General features: G+C 32.5%; 1 protein-coding gene across 1 annotated transcript in view; it reads left to right on the top strand.

Annotated features, from left to right (window-relative positions):
- Window positions 1-8,766: 8,766 nt before the first annotated feature.
- LOC108903675 (amyloid beta A4 precursor protein-binding family B member 1-interacting protein) overlaps window positions 8,767-16,018 on the top strand; it is a 540,243-nt gene continuing 532,991 nt past the window's right edge. The window contains exon 1 of the mRNA XM_018705925.2: window positions 8,767-8,917. Within this exon, the coding sequence (XP_018561441.1) occupies window positions 8,882-8,917 (36 nt within the window). The 5' untranslated portion in view covers window positions 8,767-8,881. The remainder of the gene's footprint in view (window positions 8,918-16,018) is intronic.

Genomic DNA, 16,018 nt, shown 5'->3' with positions numbered 1-16,018 from the left:
TATCGAATAACGCCCTCTATCGGCGGCCGTGTAGGTCGCAACTGTCATGATTACGAGAAACCTAAAAGCCCAAGAAATGCTCTTTTCAATGATACCAAATTTATCCAAATCCATTAAGCCGTTTCGAAGTTACAGGCATTTATTTAAAACAACATTCAAATACCCCCCACCACTTTATTTCGAAAGATAGAGAAAAATTGTTTTTACAAAAAATATTCGACTTTAAGTTAACATTAAAACGCAAATACTTTTTTGTTACATTCATTGGGGAAAATCGCGAGAAACGTAACTTTATGTAATTCAAGATGGTGGAAACGCCCACTGGCGGCCATCTTGGAAACATGAAAATAATTTCCAGCATTTTCCCTTGCCCACTTTACCTATAAAATTTTTTACCGTAGCTCTCTACGATCATTAGTTTCTGAGATACAGCCGCTTACCTCGCTTATTTGCCCACCCTGTACATTATTCCATATTTCAATTCACAACAAAATTTTAAACAAAATTCATATAGCATATCATCAACTTAACCGTTTTCGAGATATCGAACATTGAAAATCATTTTTTTTTTGTAAATTATGCATAGTCCATCAAGTTACCTTTGAAACGCGGCGACGTTCTTTTGTCTAACAGTTATTATCTTGACTACACAAAAATACATTTGGTGTGAATAATTTTCACGTAAAAATGGCACGTTTAAGTGAAACCGAGTGTATTTTAATGATCATGGGATATTGTGATGGAAAACGAAGTTGTGATGAAGTAGTGGATATTTTTCATATCATGATTTCCATTCCGATCGGGAACATATTTCTAAATCAACCGTTGCAAAAACATTGCAGCGTTCTCATGAAACTGGAGGTGTTACAGATCGACGAAAAAGTGGAAGACCAGTAGGCGTTACAAATGAAGAAAATTTTTTTAATGTCATTTTACATGTGGTAAATTAATTTGTTACAAGCATTGAGTGAAGACGATTGTGATAGTAGAATTGAGTTCTGCAAGATTATTATGGATAAATTAAACGAAAATGTCAACTTTGTCATCCACATAAGTAGGTATTGATCAAACCGAAATTCACATCGAATGGAGGAAGTTCACAACCAACGACTACAGAAAGTAAATGTTTGGCGTGGCTTTGTTGGTGGACAACATGATGGGGCTCCTCCACATTTTGGACGTGTGGTACGGGCATATCTAGATGTAACTTTTTCTTATAAATGGATTGGACGTAGAGGGCCAATGGAATGGCCCGCTAGGTCTTCCGATATGACTCCGCTTGACTTTTTTTCTATGGGGTCACATAAAAAATGGAGTCTACAAAAATAGCCCTCAAAATATCGAAGAGTTGCTGGAAAGGATAAGGTTTGAAATTTCCACTATTCCTCCGAAAACCTTTTTAAATTTACTACAAAAATTTGTTCAACGAATTCATTACTGTCAGTAGGCGAACACTTCGAGCACCTTATAAAATAACCTTATAAAATAGAATTCTGAAGAAAATATTTGTTGTTTATTAATTGATTGGTCATTTCACACATTATGCTCGAGAATTTTATTTCAATTTTGTTCAAAGGAGCAAAGGAACGCCTGTCGAATTCTGAAAATATAGTTTCCTTAGTTACGAAGACTGTCATCTACGAGTTATACATATTTTGATATATATATATAATGTTTATCTTATCTATGACAATTATTACTTGTTATACTTGTTTTCAATACAAGATTCCATATTCGCTACAGAATAAATATTGTTCATCTGTTCTTCATTTGAAGTTATCCTTTAAGATTTGCAGTCTTAATGTGCAATATCTTTATTGGCTTTATTGCTTTCTTCTTCAGCTTTAATTTTTTTACAATTTCTTATTTTTTCAAGTTTCCATTTTTTATTTCTTTAGGAAGTGATTTTTTTTTTAATTTGTAGATATCCTATTTTAATACAATGTATGAAGAGAGTAGAGGAATTTAGGGAAGCATTTAATGAATTATCGCTAGTAGTACAAGTAGCTAGGTAAAATTCGAACAATTTTATTTTACATCTAATCATATCTAATCTGGGAAATGTATGGCGGTTTCTACCATCGGTCGATGTAAAATTTCTATATCAGATATGTATTTCAAATAGACTTGAATATTAATAAATTGTAAGTTGGAAAAGTTATGAACCATAACTAAACATCGTGGTAAACGCATAAAAACTTTAAACAAACTTATCAGCAAAAACTGAATGGAAGTTAGTTCAAAACTTAATAATTGTATTGTTGTCCAAAAAATAAGGTGAATTTGTTTAAAAAATAAAAAATCTTTATTTACGCTTCCAAATCAATTTTGACGCCTTCAAAGTAATTCCTACCCGATACAATGTACTTATGCCAACTCTCGAAATAGTCCTTTTCGGGTATGGCCTTAAATGTTTTCGTCGATTTGGCTTTTATTTCCTCGATCGAGTAGGAACGGTGTCCACGGAGTGGTCTTTTGAGTTTAGGGAATAGCCAGAAGTCACTCGGCATTAAATGAGGCGAATACGGTAGTTTTGGAACGATATGAATTTTTGGAGAAATGGTCACGAATTATCAATGTTGTGTAAGCCGGTGCATTATCATTACGCAAAAACCAAGAGTTATCTGTCCATAATTCCGCCCTTTTGCGACAAATAGCATCACGCAAACGACGCATAACACTCAAATAATATTCCTTGTAAACAGTTTGGCCGGTTGGAAGAAGAAATTCTTAGTGCACTACGCCAAGTGGATCAAAGAAAACTGTCAATATTGAACTTGATTTTTGAGTGACTGGCGTGTTTTTTTTTCGGTCTTAGTTCATCTTTTGCACGATATTCACTCGATTGATCGGCTATTTCCGGGGCGTAAGCTTAGATCCAAGTCTCGTCTCCAGTAATGATGCGTTTTATGACGTCTTGGTAGTCAGAAATCATTATTTCACAGATTGAGCGTTTTTGGAACCAAACGAGATTTGACGCGTCTAAGACGGTTTTCGTGCACAAGATCTTTGATCTGATTAACGTGTTGTTCATCAGTTGACGTTGATGGTCGTCTTCTTTAAACTCTTTGTACCACTTGTAAACATTTTTTTGCGACATAACCTCATCACTAAAGACCTTCTGTAACATTCTCAACGTGTCTGCGGTAGAATATTCATTCCGCAAACAAAATTTAATGCAAATTCTTTGCTTAACAAAATCAGACATAGTGAAAATCGATAAACTCACTTTCGCATGTTTAAAAAATACGAGTAGCTCTGCAGCAATTGAATACATTATTTGAAACTCTATATAGATATCAAGGACAGTATTACCAACCTACAAAAAAATAATTGTGTGCTTTAATAATACCCGCGAATTTTAAAAAATCCTTATTTTTTTAGACACAGATCTTTCGTACTCCTCAAATGAAAACATCTAATATAATTATTATTAATTCATTTTCTCCTTAATTATCACAATATCTTAATTATATTGGATGCTTACTAATGAGTTGCTGCCACATCTAGTATATTTTTATGAAAAATTTGTTCACTGTTCATATTTCCCGTAAGCCGTCACTCCACAGATTTACACTATAGACTTGCTAATCATTTACCTGTGTTCATACTTTCACAGGAACATTCTAGTGCCTCCAACCTTTCTTCTTTACAAATACGTCCTGATAAATACATTTCAGTTACTAATTGAAGATCACTGTTTTATTTAAATTGTAATATCTTACTCTCCTCTATAGCAATAATAGAACATCTATCTTTCAAATTAAACAATAACCTTTCTCTGAATGACTTATGTGATAGTTCATCTTCCTTATATTTTGTATTTCTAAATAAGATGTCTTCAGCTACATAGTAATCCTGAAAATATGTAACAGTATATGCCTCATTTAATTTGAGGAGTATAAAATTAATATCACATGTTGAAATAATTAGGTACTAGTTTCATTTTCATATTCAAAGAGCCAAATATTACTTTTTTCAACATAAGAAAAAAGTAAAGGGGTTGGCGTTATCGGAAACTATTTAAATTTTCTAATGGAAGACTTCTATACATAAGTTTTCGTCGTTATAACCTTGAAAATTAAATTGTTAATCATTAATTTAATATTACCTCTATCATATCTAAAACTTCCTCATAATATTTTGCTTTCAAATCTTGAATTCTGTACCCCGATGGCAATCTTCTCCAAACTAGAGGTCCATAAATCTTTTCCTGCTGTAATTTTAATTTACCCTCTTCTTCTTCAAGATCGACGGTATACTGCTTTTCTTTTAATATTTCCACCCTTAGTCTCCTACTCATTGCTAACTTCCTAAAAGTCCGAATATGAGAATAATATACACTTAGGAAATTTAGTCTGACATTGTCATAAAGCTGTCAAGATATCAAAATGAATTTGATAGTACACAGGTATTTATTGAAACTTATTATTTGTAACTTCGAATCTACTACAATACTTGACCAATCATGTTAGTTACACCCTGTAGAGAATTCAATGTATTTAAAAGTTTTTCTGCAGATAAACTTCTTTATTTTCATCTTTTGATAGTATAATTTCTAATATATTATGCTTCTGTATTATCCCAGTCAAAGGTCGAATATTTTGCTTTATTTTGCACAGCTGTTATAAAAACGCATCTGACTTTCTCTGGTTTATAATAACAGAAGTTTATTGTTCAGCACAGTAATCCAATTACAGGACAATATAATTACAAATCAAGGTGTAAATAAGTTTGCAACAATATTTCGTACGACAACAACTGCCAGATAAGATTAAGTTGTAACCGGAACAACTACTTAAGGCAAAATTTACAAAAGCTTTGTTTTGGTTCCGACAAAGAACGGTTCTAGGATGGTTCAAATCAGTTGACCATTCCATTCATAAGAACATCTAAGCCAAGACATCCTGACAATACACTTGGGTAACTATTTTGAACTGTTCTAAGACTGTTCACTGGTAGAACCAAAACAAGCCTATCATATAAGACGGCGTAATAAATATATTTTTAATATTAAACAATCAAATTCTTAATTCTATGAGTAAATTTATTCAAAGACAAAAAGAACCTGTCACAATTTTGATCAACTGGTTGCAAACAAAAACCGTAAACTAGAGATTTTATAAAAGATTGCGCAGTTAATCATATAATATAGCAATTTAGGTGTATGGGAAACGTAGAGTTACAATTATCCTTCGTTTTTCTAATCTCAACAGTAATACATTGCTTGGATTATCACACTCAGGATAATGATAATCAATTCTTCAAATAACCTGTTTCAATCAAACATTATAAATGTTTGTAAATATGTGGAATATATAGGATGTCAAATAATAACTCGATCTCTGGTCGCTCAAGAGAATTTTTAAAATTTCAGTGTATTTAAATTGTTCGTAGTTACTTATAATAACGCCAAGTTTTAGGACTGCATTGACCGCAAGATTAATGTTCTGAAAAATTAAACTTGTCGTAAAAAATTATCCCTAATCTTTCATTTCTTTTGTTCTTAAAAGTTTACCATTATTAAAAGTATAAGAATATTCAATTGGGGGATTTTACGCCAAAAATAATTAACTTACATCTGATAATATTAATTTCAAGTTAATCAGAGTAATTCTCAATATATTTTTTGTTCTTGCAATCCAACACGATCATTTCAAGTAACTTCACAATATATCTTAATATTGTCAACAAATAATATTCTGCCACATTTTATACCACCACATGAATAATTTATAAATATAATCAAAAGTAAAGGACCTATACTGGACCCTTGAGGTACACCTGAAATATTTGGTTTGAGAAGTCTTCGAGAAGTTAGTCACTATTTTTATCAATCGATTCAGAAACAAATTGTGTGAAACAAACCAAATTAGAAATCGTTGAACGTTTCTTCATAAAGAATAAATAGTGTACACTGACATCTCGAAAACTTAGCAAAATTGGATAAGAACAATCTTTAATAAAACTGATAATTTGATCTTACCCTGACGCCATTTTGTTTTTTAGTTTTTTAATAGTCCTTCATACATCTACTTTGGTTAATTGTTCAACCGTAATAAGTTATAAATTACTAACTAAACTTCAGATAAGAAACGTCGCGTCGAGGGCTTCACTTTTTCCATTGACGACGAGACTGTAGCTTAGTTTAGGATGGCCCACGTTCTATTTTATGACCTAAGACACACCTGGGCATTTGCACTTGCTTTAGCTTGTTGAGCTTGTTTGATTTATATTATATTGGAGGGTGTCAAATGACCCTTATATATTTGTTTTGCACATGGTTTTGAAGCTCTTCGAGTCTGATCTGATACCCTAGTGTCTCTTTCACTATCCTTGAATTATTTGCTAGGGTACTAAAATTTATGTTTGAGGTCTCCGTAGAACGCTTTTGAAGCTTTAGGAGCTTATATGAATTGAACTTCCTTGGAGGGGTTGTGTATGGTAGCTTTAGAACTGTACATCGCAGGTAGGACCTACTTGGGTGGATTGCTTTAAGAGCAAAGGAGTTTTGAGCTCGGTTTGGTATTTCTTAGTGGAGAAAATATTTTATAAAAATTATGACAATAAATGTGAGCAATAAGTTACATAGGTAAAAGTGTTTCAGAAAGAACCCCTCACAAATCAAACGGAAATTGGCTTTCGGTGAAATCGGCCGAATTTTGGACATGTTGTTCCTTTCGGTGTCCAGATCAAAAGTCTCCACGGGCACGAAGCTCGAAAATCTTCCCTGCGAGCAATACCTAGCTTGGATGGTTAGAGACCGGTAATCCCCGAATGAATTAAGCCGGTTATGTTATTCACGAGTTTTATGATGGCAAGCTTGGGTTTGAAGGGACTTACGGGTCACTTAACGTAGCCGCGGTCAAAGGATATATAATTGCTTTATAAGGGAATCCCTAAGAGATAACGAATTTGATTGGTTCATTTAGGAATAATTTAGATCTTATATTATATATGTCGGAGTCGTAGGGCTAACTTGGGCGTTAATATCACTACTCGTGTCACTCATTTTCACGAAATAATAAGTAATACCGTAAATGAAATGATTCAAAATAAAACGTTACAAATAAAGGAGGTGTTTTATGTCAACAACCAGAGGTTCGATAACGAATCCACGGTCAACAGAATAGCAGTGTACTCACGTTTTCAATGCTCAAGTAGAACTACCTTCAGTACATCTCTCTGTACTCCTCTTCACTCGTCATGTCAAAATTATTCTTAAATGAACCAATCAAATTCGTTATCTTTTAGGGATTCCCTTATAAAGTAATTATAAGGTAAATACTATCTATCCTTTGACCGCGGCTACGTTGAGTTACCCGTAAGTCCCACCAAACCCAAGCTTGCCATCATAAAACTCGGGAATAACATAACCGGCTTAATTCATAAATAACTATTTCTAAGTTTTATGGTCTAAGTACAATTTATCAAAGGGTGGAGGGTAAAATCAGCGAAAATCGGGGATTACCGGTCTTTAATCTTCCAAGCTGGGTACTGCTCGCAGGGAAGATTTTCGAGCTTCGTGCCCTTGGAGACTTTTGATCTGGACACCGAAAGAAACAACATATCCAAAATTCGGCCGATTTCACCGAAAGCCAATTTCCGTTTGATTTGTGAGGAGTCCTGGATCATGTTATTCGTGTTACACACACTGGTCAGGTTTCGGAAGTTGGTTATTGAATCTCTAACTGGTTGAGTCGACGTTCGTTCACGACCCACGAGTCTGCAGAGACTCTATAATACAAGTCCACCTCAGTTCCGGACAATTGGCCTCGTCGCATTTTACCAATAGTTTGATTTTGGCGTGGTACTTCTAGTGGTATTTTGCTTCTTCCCAGTTCGGATTTCGTAAATATTCGAGAAATTTTTTATTCCCGAAATCTGAACATAGGATGGTTTTCCAGCTGTTGCAGCGCGTCGTTGACAACTGCTCCGCCACCAGCATCGGTCTGCGGCGATGTCATCTGCAGCGGATTCAGCGTTTTGGGGCTGCTTGGAGCGGTGGCGGAAATTTTGGAAACTGAGGTGAAATTGTTCATTTCCGCGCCACGCCCTGCGTAGAGCCGTTTTTAATGCGTTCGTGGTACCTCACGATGGAGTGAATTTTTGAAATGCGCTCGTGACCTGGAATATAACAATATTACGTAGGTACATATATTAATATAATAATAATATCCGTAACGAAAATAAAATGTAAGCGGGGATACAGCTAGTATAGGTTCTGAAAAAAAAAACGAGAGAAGATAAAATAAATTATCATTCATCAACTAGAAAATAATACAAAAGCGGACTTATGTTAATAGGAACCTTCTGCTACATATTTTCTTTTAATAAGGAGCCTTCCAAGGAGCTATGGTAGGTACATCTTTTTTGAAGATGAAAGTAAAATATTTAAATATGATAGGTAAAAAATCGCTAAAAGATTTGATAGTATTCTATTAATTATTTATAATAAATTATATTACAGCTTTCTAGGAAGCATTTATCCGGTAATTAGTAATGCAATAAATAACATTGCTTTAGCAGTAGGCAACATCTCGAATTTAAAACTTTCAAAACAGTCTTAAATGTCTACAAATTGTCGGATTAGAACCGGAACATCTCGTCACACCACATAATCTTATCAAATTTATTGAAATCAAATCGAATATCGTATCGAACAGCATGGCGCATGCGCTTGTTCCGGACGCCTATCAGAAAATAAACATTTCACCCAGAATCGAGACTCTGAGCAGTGTGAGCACTGAGTAGTCATCACGCAATTCAGTTACGTTCGGAATGTCGATGGGGGAAGTGTACGTCGCGTTCTCTTGGTAATCATCTGTTGTGTGTAAGTGCTCTGTTGAATGCTAGTTTTTGAAGGATTTTAGTGCCAGCTATGTTTTCCCTAGAGGGATCTAACACTTACAATAAGGTGAGTACGTCAATTAAAACAATACAGTAGTTATTTATTCAATTACAGGATTATTTACATTTATTTTGACAGATTGTGTAGGGCAGTGTTACAGTTTGAGGTTAGGTCATGGATATGATTTTTTTTTCTTACACTGGGAATTGGAAAAACGACTATTTTCTGTTAGCACCTAGCTCAATATGTTGGTATTCAATATTAGTAATCGTTTTTATGAATGTGTTGACAAAGTGTGACAAAACTGTACAAGTTTATTAGGATAAAGTTATTTATAAATGTCACTGCATATTTACATAAATTTCTTAGAAATCTAGAAAAATTTTATTTAGTCATTTTATTCAAATATTTATCAGACGGTGACTCGTGTAGGTCATAGGGTTGTAAGTATATAGGCATATTTTGAGTATTTTTGTAAGAATTTCCCAATAGCCTTACTTACAGACTTAATAAAAAATATTTATAAACGTACCATTTACTTAAGTACTGGGTACATGGAAATAAGTAGATAGGTACTTATACCTATACATACCTACCTATATTTTGTGTATGAAAAAATTAAATTAAGGCAAACCATTTTCGGGATATGTCTTAGCAACTTAAAATATTATAAACAAAAAAGATATTTTTAATTATATTTAAGTAAATATAATTATAATAATAATGATTAAATTTTGATTTTGTTTTGTTTTAGTTACCTAGGTACTTAGATATAAGAATAAGAGGGAAATGATAATTTGTTCATACTCATATACCTATAAGTATGAATAAGGTATCATTACCTAGAAGTAGGTATCTAGGTATGTAGTTTTTTATAATTAATTTTTTCGTGTGTTTGTATCCAAATTTAATTTGCAAAACTAAAAACAGTTTCTGTGTGAAGGTAGTAGCTCTGTTCTAATGATTTACAAGGTATTAAAAATGTATTTATAATATTGGAATAAGTTGACAATCTAATCTGACCTGATCTGATATTTTTTTTTGTTTATGGGCTAATGCTCTAATTACTATATTTACACACTGATTTCAGTTTTAAAAGGATTTTAACCTTTCGTTGTTTTTTTCAGCTAAACTGTTGCATGGACCAGATAGCTGGTTTATTCAGCTTCAATCTCCTTTTTTAAATTTCGATACGACCGTTTTTCATCAAAATATCGGACTCCTATAACATGCTGCAGTAACTTTTCGGATTTTTTTTTTTCATCTTTTACACGAATTTAAAAAAACAGAAAGAAAAAGGTAATTTATGGTTTTTTACAAAAATTACAAATATTCACGAAATGACTAGTGCTACGCATGACTTTTATAGTTCAATATACCCAGAAGAACCCTGTGAAGTTTCATCTCGATCTCGCAAACAGTTTCTTTCTTTAAAACAGTCAAACTTTTGAAAAAAATGAAAGGGTTACGTTTTTTGAGCTTAAACACTATCACGACATAATCATGATTAAAACGGAAAAAAAATTTTTTTTGAGGTTTTCTCACATTTTTACCGCAAATAACGTTTCGAAAATATTTTTCTGGGAAGAAAAAGGGTAGTTTTGAGAAAACTGTTTTTAAGTGATTAAAAAATTAATTAGAAATTTGTCTCAAAAAACGGTATGAATCGGGATCGAAATCTATTTTCATCAATTTTAGTTTTAATTTAATTAAAAGTTGATGAACAGAACCATAGGACGGAAAAGTCGAATCATGCTGGAAACAATTGGATTTTGTTTTCTTCAATGTCAAATTTCGAAAATTTTTTCAAAAATTTTCTGTACGACTTTGTCGCCGAGATATGGATAAAAAGATCCTTTTCCATTAAAAGTCCGATATTTCGATGAAAAATGGTCGTATCGAAATTAAAAAAAAGGAAATTGAAGCTAAATAAACAAGCTATCTGGTAGCTGAAGTCCGTGAAAAAAAGAAAAATTTGCAAAATTTTTTTGTCGCACTATTAGAATTGCATGATAACCGTAACTCCTAAAAATTTTCGACCAAAAGATCTAAAAACTAGAATCTTGGAGCTTCAAAATGCTTTTCTTTAATTCCTAATACGACAATTTTTCACCTAACTACATCAGTCTGTCAAAAATCACGGAAATTCTTTAGACTCTTGTTGAAGATTTTGGAATTTCCTTATCGAAAATGTGTGGTAGAACTTGACCAAGAACTTCATATTTGTTAGTCGTTTTGTCAGTTATGTTTGTAATAGGTACATGCACTTTGATAATGTGTGCATTAGGTCATGTTTGAACAACAAATCCAAATAACCCGTTCTTTGTAAAGGAATGACCGCAGTTAGTGAGGAACATTACAATCATGCATTTACACATCGTTTTCAAGTCATAATGGACCCTATTTATTGATAGATAACGTTCTTCTTTTGCTATTGTAAATATGCTGTAATGTACCATTTAGAAATTAATAAAGTAAGCTTAGGTACTATTTCGAATTTGAATATACATTTTCCCAATTTGAACATTCATTTTTTTTATAACATTACCATTAAAATGAAATTTTTCTAAAGCTGAGATCTATAGTTTACTCATATAAAGAAAAAAGTGAGGAAAAAGGTTCCTGAGAAAAATAATTTCACGATTTCTCAATGGCACTTAGTTAACGCAAACCTCACGTTTGGAGAATTAACGTAGACAAGTATATCCCACTGAATTCCGATGAAAAAGTTGGGGTTGCTGTTTTAGAAAAGAATGTACGTTATTACCCAAAACCATGGAACTTATAATTAAAGATGCAATCTTCAAAAAGATCTTCTAACTAAATAGGTATACCTAAACCTTTTCGTTTGTTTTAAAACTTATTAGTTTTTATTTCATAGCCAATATGCTTTTGTTACATATTATGTGTTCGACCGGCAATAATTTATACTAACATTAAAATTTGTATGACAAGCATAAATAATAATCAAACTCCACCAATTCCTATAATTTTGCTTCAAATTTATTGGAAAATATGTGGTACATTGTAATTGGTGTTTGTCTCACAGTTACAATTAAGTATGTTATGTAGATATACTGTTTATACAACGTACTTACTTGGCAATTATGTATTTCGAATGGTTCTCCAGCTAACAGTACCTGCCACTAACGGTTACGTTGGAACATTACCAAAAAAAATCAGTTTCGCGATTTTTTCTCCAGTAATCTCTTTACTTGGCCTGAAACGTAGTCTTATTATGTTTTAGTCCACGGTATTCACTTCTTTAAAGCTGGATACACAAAAGCTCCTCTGGCAACACGTAATCTTTTATAAAATTTCAGAGGGATTAAACCAAGTAGGTAAAACGTATGTGCGCCGATAAATGTGATTTATGAGAAACTGTGAGCGCTTATACCAACGCGAATCGTAATAAGTAAGTTATTAAGCGTATTCTCGTGAGAGCGTATAACATCATGCAGAAGTTTAACTGTGTCCAATTGTTTTCATTATTTTTCTTATATGTCAGTATTGTTAATTATATTTAATGTATTATTATACATAGGATGTTCCTTTGAAGAATCCCTTGCACTCAATCGTTATTGCACCTTAGGTTCTTTTCTAGTAGGGTCACTTAAAGTTCAAAATTTATTTCATTCCAACTACTTACGTCCCTGTAAGATTTACGCTAATGCATGGTCAACGATTTTTGCATACTACCCCCCCCCCCCCCCCTTTGGGATTGTGGGATGTGAAAAGATGTCCCCTGTCGATCAAAAATCGACCTGCCTCGGCGTTTTTCGGAAAAATATTTTTTCTGAGAATTATTCGCGCTGTTTAGTTTTCGCTGGGACACTCTGTATAGGAATACCTGTGCACGGTTGCTTTCCATGGCTTTAAAGGTAATTTGTTGAAATACATTGTCGTTTTGATTTGCACGATAGTAAAAAATATTTTGTTTTATAGTATAACCCGGAGAATAAATATTTCAAATGTTGTTACGATGTTTGATTAGTGTGTAGTAAAGTTATTCAATAAAATTGTGAATTGTTCAATGAACACACGTGGCAAGTATTAAGGCCGATTCTCACTTGCGTGCAAGGCATGTGCTGGGCACAGGCAAAGCACCGGCTCGGCAAAATATCTTAACCATTGTATCTTATGGGTTTTGAGGGGTGTAATTCACACTATACGTGCAGCGTCTCGGCAAGCAACAAACTTTGCACGCGACGTTCTTCCGAAAGAATATTTGCAGGGCATGCGCCGTGCATGTTCCGGCAAGTGTGAATACTCTCCAGGCAGTCAACTTGCAATCATAGGGTTTTAGTTGAGTTTCGTCAGAACAAGATGAAATTCTTATTGAATATATCAGAGAAAATGAGGTTATTTACGATTTTTCTTACAAAAAATACTCAGACAGTGTACAAAAACATGATATGGAAAAAAAATGGCAAGAAATTGCAACAAGGTAGGTATATTTATTAAACATGTATTAATCTATACAGATATATTAAAACAAACACAATTTCTTAACAATGAAATTTTGTAATTTAAAAAAACGTCTTTTTTTCGGGAATTTTTATTTTCTTGCCCTTCTTCATCTAAGATTAGAACAATTTTTACCAAAATGGAAGTCGCAAACATTATTTCACAAAGTTAGGGGACCTACGGCATGTCTGTTGCAGTGTGAATTGTCTCTGAAAACTCTGCCCATGCCGAGTATGTGCCCTGCCGTTGCCGATCCTGTTTCTTGCTCGTCTAATGAGAATCGGCCAAGTCGAAGAAGTCTTGTTCTAATTTCCATATTTTCTTATTTAAAGTTGACAAGAAAAATATCTAGCTCATTTTTTTCATATGATTATAATAATGAATAATAATAATAATAATAATGATCAAATCTTCATTTTATTTCCATCGTTTTCATCAATGACCTCATTTTCACTTCAAATTTATTATTTATCCAACTATTAGATTTAACGATGAGAGTGTGTATACAATACTGATTAGATAACGTCTTGTATAAATTGTTTATTTATAAATATATACCTTTGATTGAGTTTGGTATTCAACTTTGATTTAGAAAATGAATCACATTGGGAATTTTATTAATTTATTTTCATATTATTTTTTCTATATGAAAATATAAATTTTAACTAATAAACTAGAATGTCAAAACTGATGTGGGCGCTCAAAGTGAACCAGAAACTTATGTGTAAATTTTATATCATTTTCGTTTATGTTGTCAAGTAGAAAATATTTTACTTTGCTATCAAATCATCATCAACAAATAAGTCCCTATAGCTTCATAAATTGTACTTACCTTCCATTTTCTTTTACAAATATCTAGATTAAGTTACATTTGCAATATAAAAGGCAAGAATAAAAAGAAAGGACGTGTTTCTATGGGGTTTTGAAATTTGAGTTAACTTTTTAATTTTTTAATAAAACACATAATTTATTTGAAATAAATATATATCTTTATTGAATACTAAAGTAGACATGTTGCGGTTTATGATGGTAAAGAATGTTAGATAAGTGGTCACCTCTTGCAGCTCTACAAGTTTTCAATCTTTTACCAAAAATTTTCCATCACGTGTTCACATAATAGTCGTTCAGTTTGAGTGATTTGCTCAATTATGTTTTCTTTCAGAATTTGAATGGTTTGAAGATTGTTAGCATAAACTTTACTTTTCAAAAAAACTCATAAAGTGAAGTCTAATGGTGATAAATCACATAATCTTGGTGGTCAATTAAAATCTCTTCCAGAAATTATTCGATTAACAAATTTCTGTTTCAAAAGACTTATCGTTTCCGTTGCTATATGACATGTTTCATCGTCCTGTTGAAGCCACATATTTTGAACATTAATACGCTCCAATGTATCTCATAAAAAGTTACTAATCATCGTTCGGTATCAACCATCATTCATTCACAGTAACAACGTCTCCAGTTTCATTTTCGAAGAAATGTGGACCAATCACTCCACCAGACCAAAAACTACACCAAACAGCTACTTTTTGTGGATGCATTGTTTGTTCTAATATTACTCGTGGGTTTTCTTCATCCTAGATATGACAATTTTGTTTGTTTACATATCCACCAATTTCAAAATGAGCCTCATAAAGACGATTTTGTTAAAAAAATCACCATCTTTCACTGCAAGAGCCCAATTAACAAATGTACGACATAACATATGATCACTTGGCAATAATTTTTGTGTTTACTGTATTTTGTAAACCTTTAAGTAAATGTTCTTATGCAAAATATTGAATGAATTGGTTTGATTAATATCTGATTGCTGTGAACGATGACGAATTGATGTGTTTGGTTCTGCAGTGACACTATCATTGACAGCTGCAATATTTTATTGTGAACGACCACTACGACTATAAATGTTACTTCTTTGATTTTGAGTTCAACCAGTTTCTTCAAATTATTTACAATATTTCGAATGGTACCTACTGTATGTCGGAAAATTTGTTTTTCCGTATCTTGTACGATATTTTCTTCCAACTTATACTTCTTCATATTTATTAACCGCCATGATACTATTTGACAGCTATCAAAAAAACAGAACCATTGTAGCACAAAAACACAGATTTACTCAAATTTGAACACTTTTTATATGTTATCTAGAATGATGGTACTTACTGGTGTCTAAATCCTTCAAATATACAAATTTACTTAAATGTATCCTTTGTATGAAATGTTTCCACTTAAGTCAATTTTACCTTGATGAATTTTTGCACTGATACAAATTTTGTGTCTAATTTAATTATTGTGTTGTTGTGTGCTGTACTATTTTTAAATTAATTTAATAACATAGTTCCGAATACATTTCTGGCCTTGTAATTGGGTATCTCGTAAAGTAGTAAGTACTAGTTTGTTATAAATAAATAAAATAATATGAGGTTCAAGTTGTAGATATTATAAAGATATATTTGCATTTATTTAAAAGTATAGAACATTTCATAGAGAATTACAGCCTTTTATAACAAACTAATTAAATATGCAGGGTGTTTCTAAAATAGTATGACAAATTGAAACAGGTATCAGAAAATGTAAAAGTATTCAAATGAACATGGATCGGAAGCGTTTAGTAAAAATATTACAGATTGCTAAAAGTGCATTGCCAAAAATAAAATTTTATAAAATCAATTCACCAACTTTTCAGGAATACTTTAGGAG

Source organism: Anoplophora glabripennis, unplaced genomic scaffold, assembly GCF_000390285.2.
Source record: "Anoplophora glabripennis isolate ALB-LARVAE unplaced genomic scaffold, Agla_2.0 scaffold89, whole genome shotgun sequence".
In the NCBI taxonomy this organism is placed as follows: Eukaryota; Metazoa; Arthropoda; class Insecta; order Coleoptera; family Cerambycidae; genus Anoplophora; species Anoplophora glabripennis.
The sequence above is the reverse complement of the archived record's forward strand: the minus strand, read 5'-3'. Positions and strand labels throughout refer to the sequence as shown.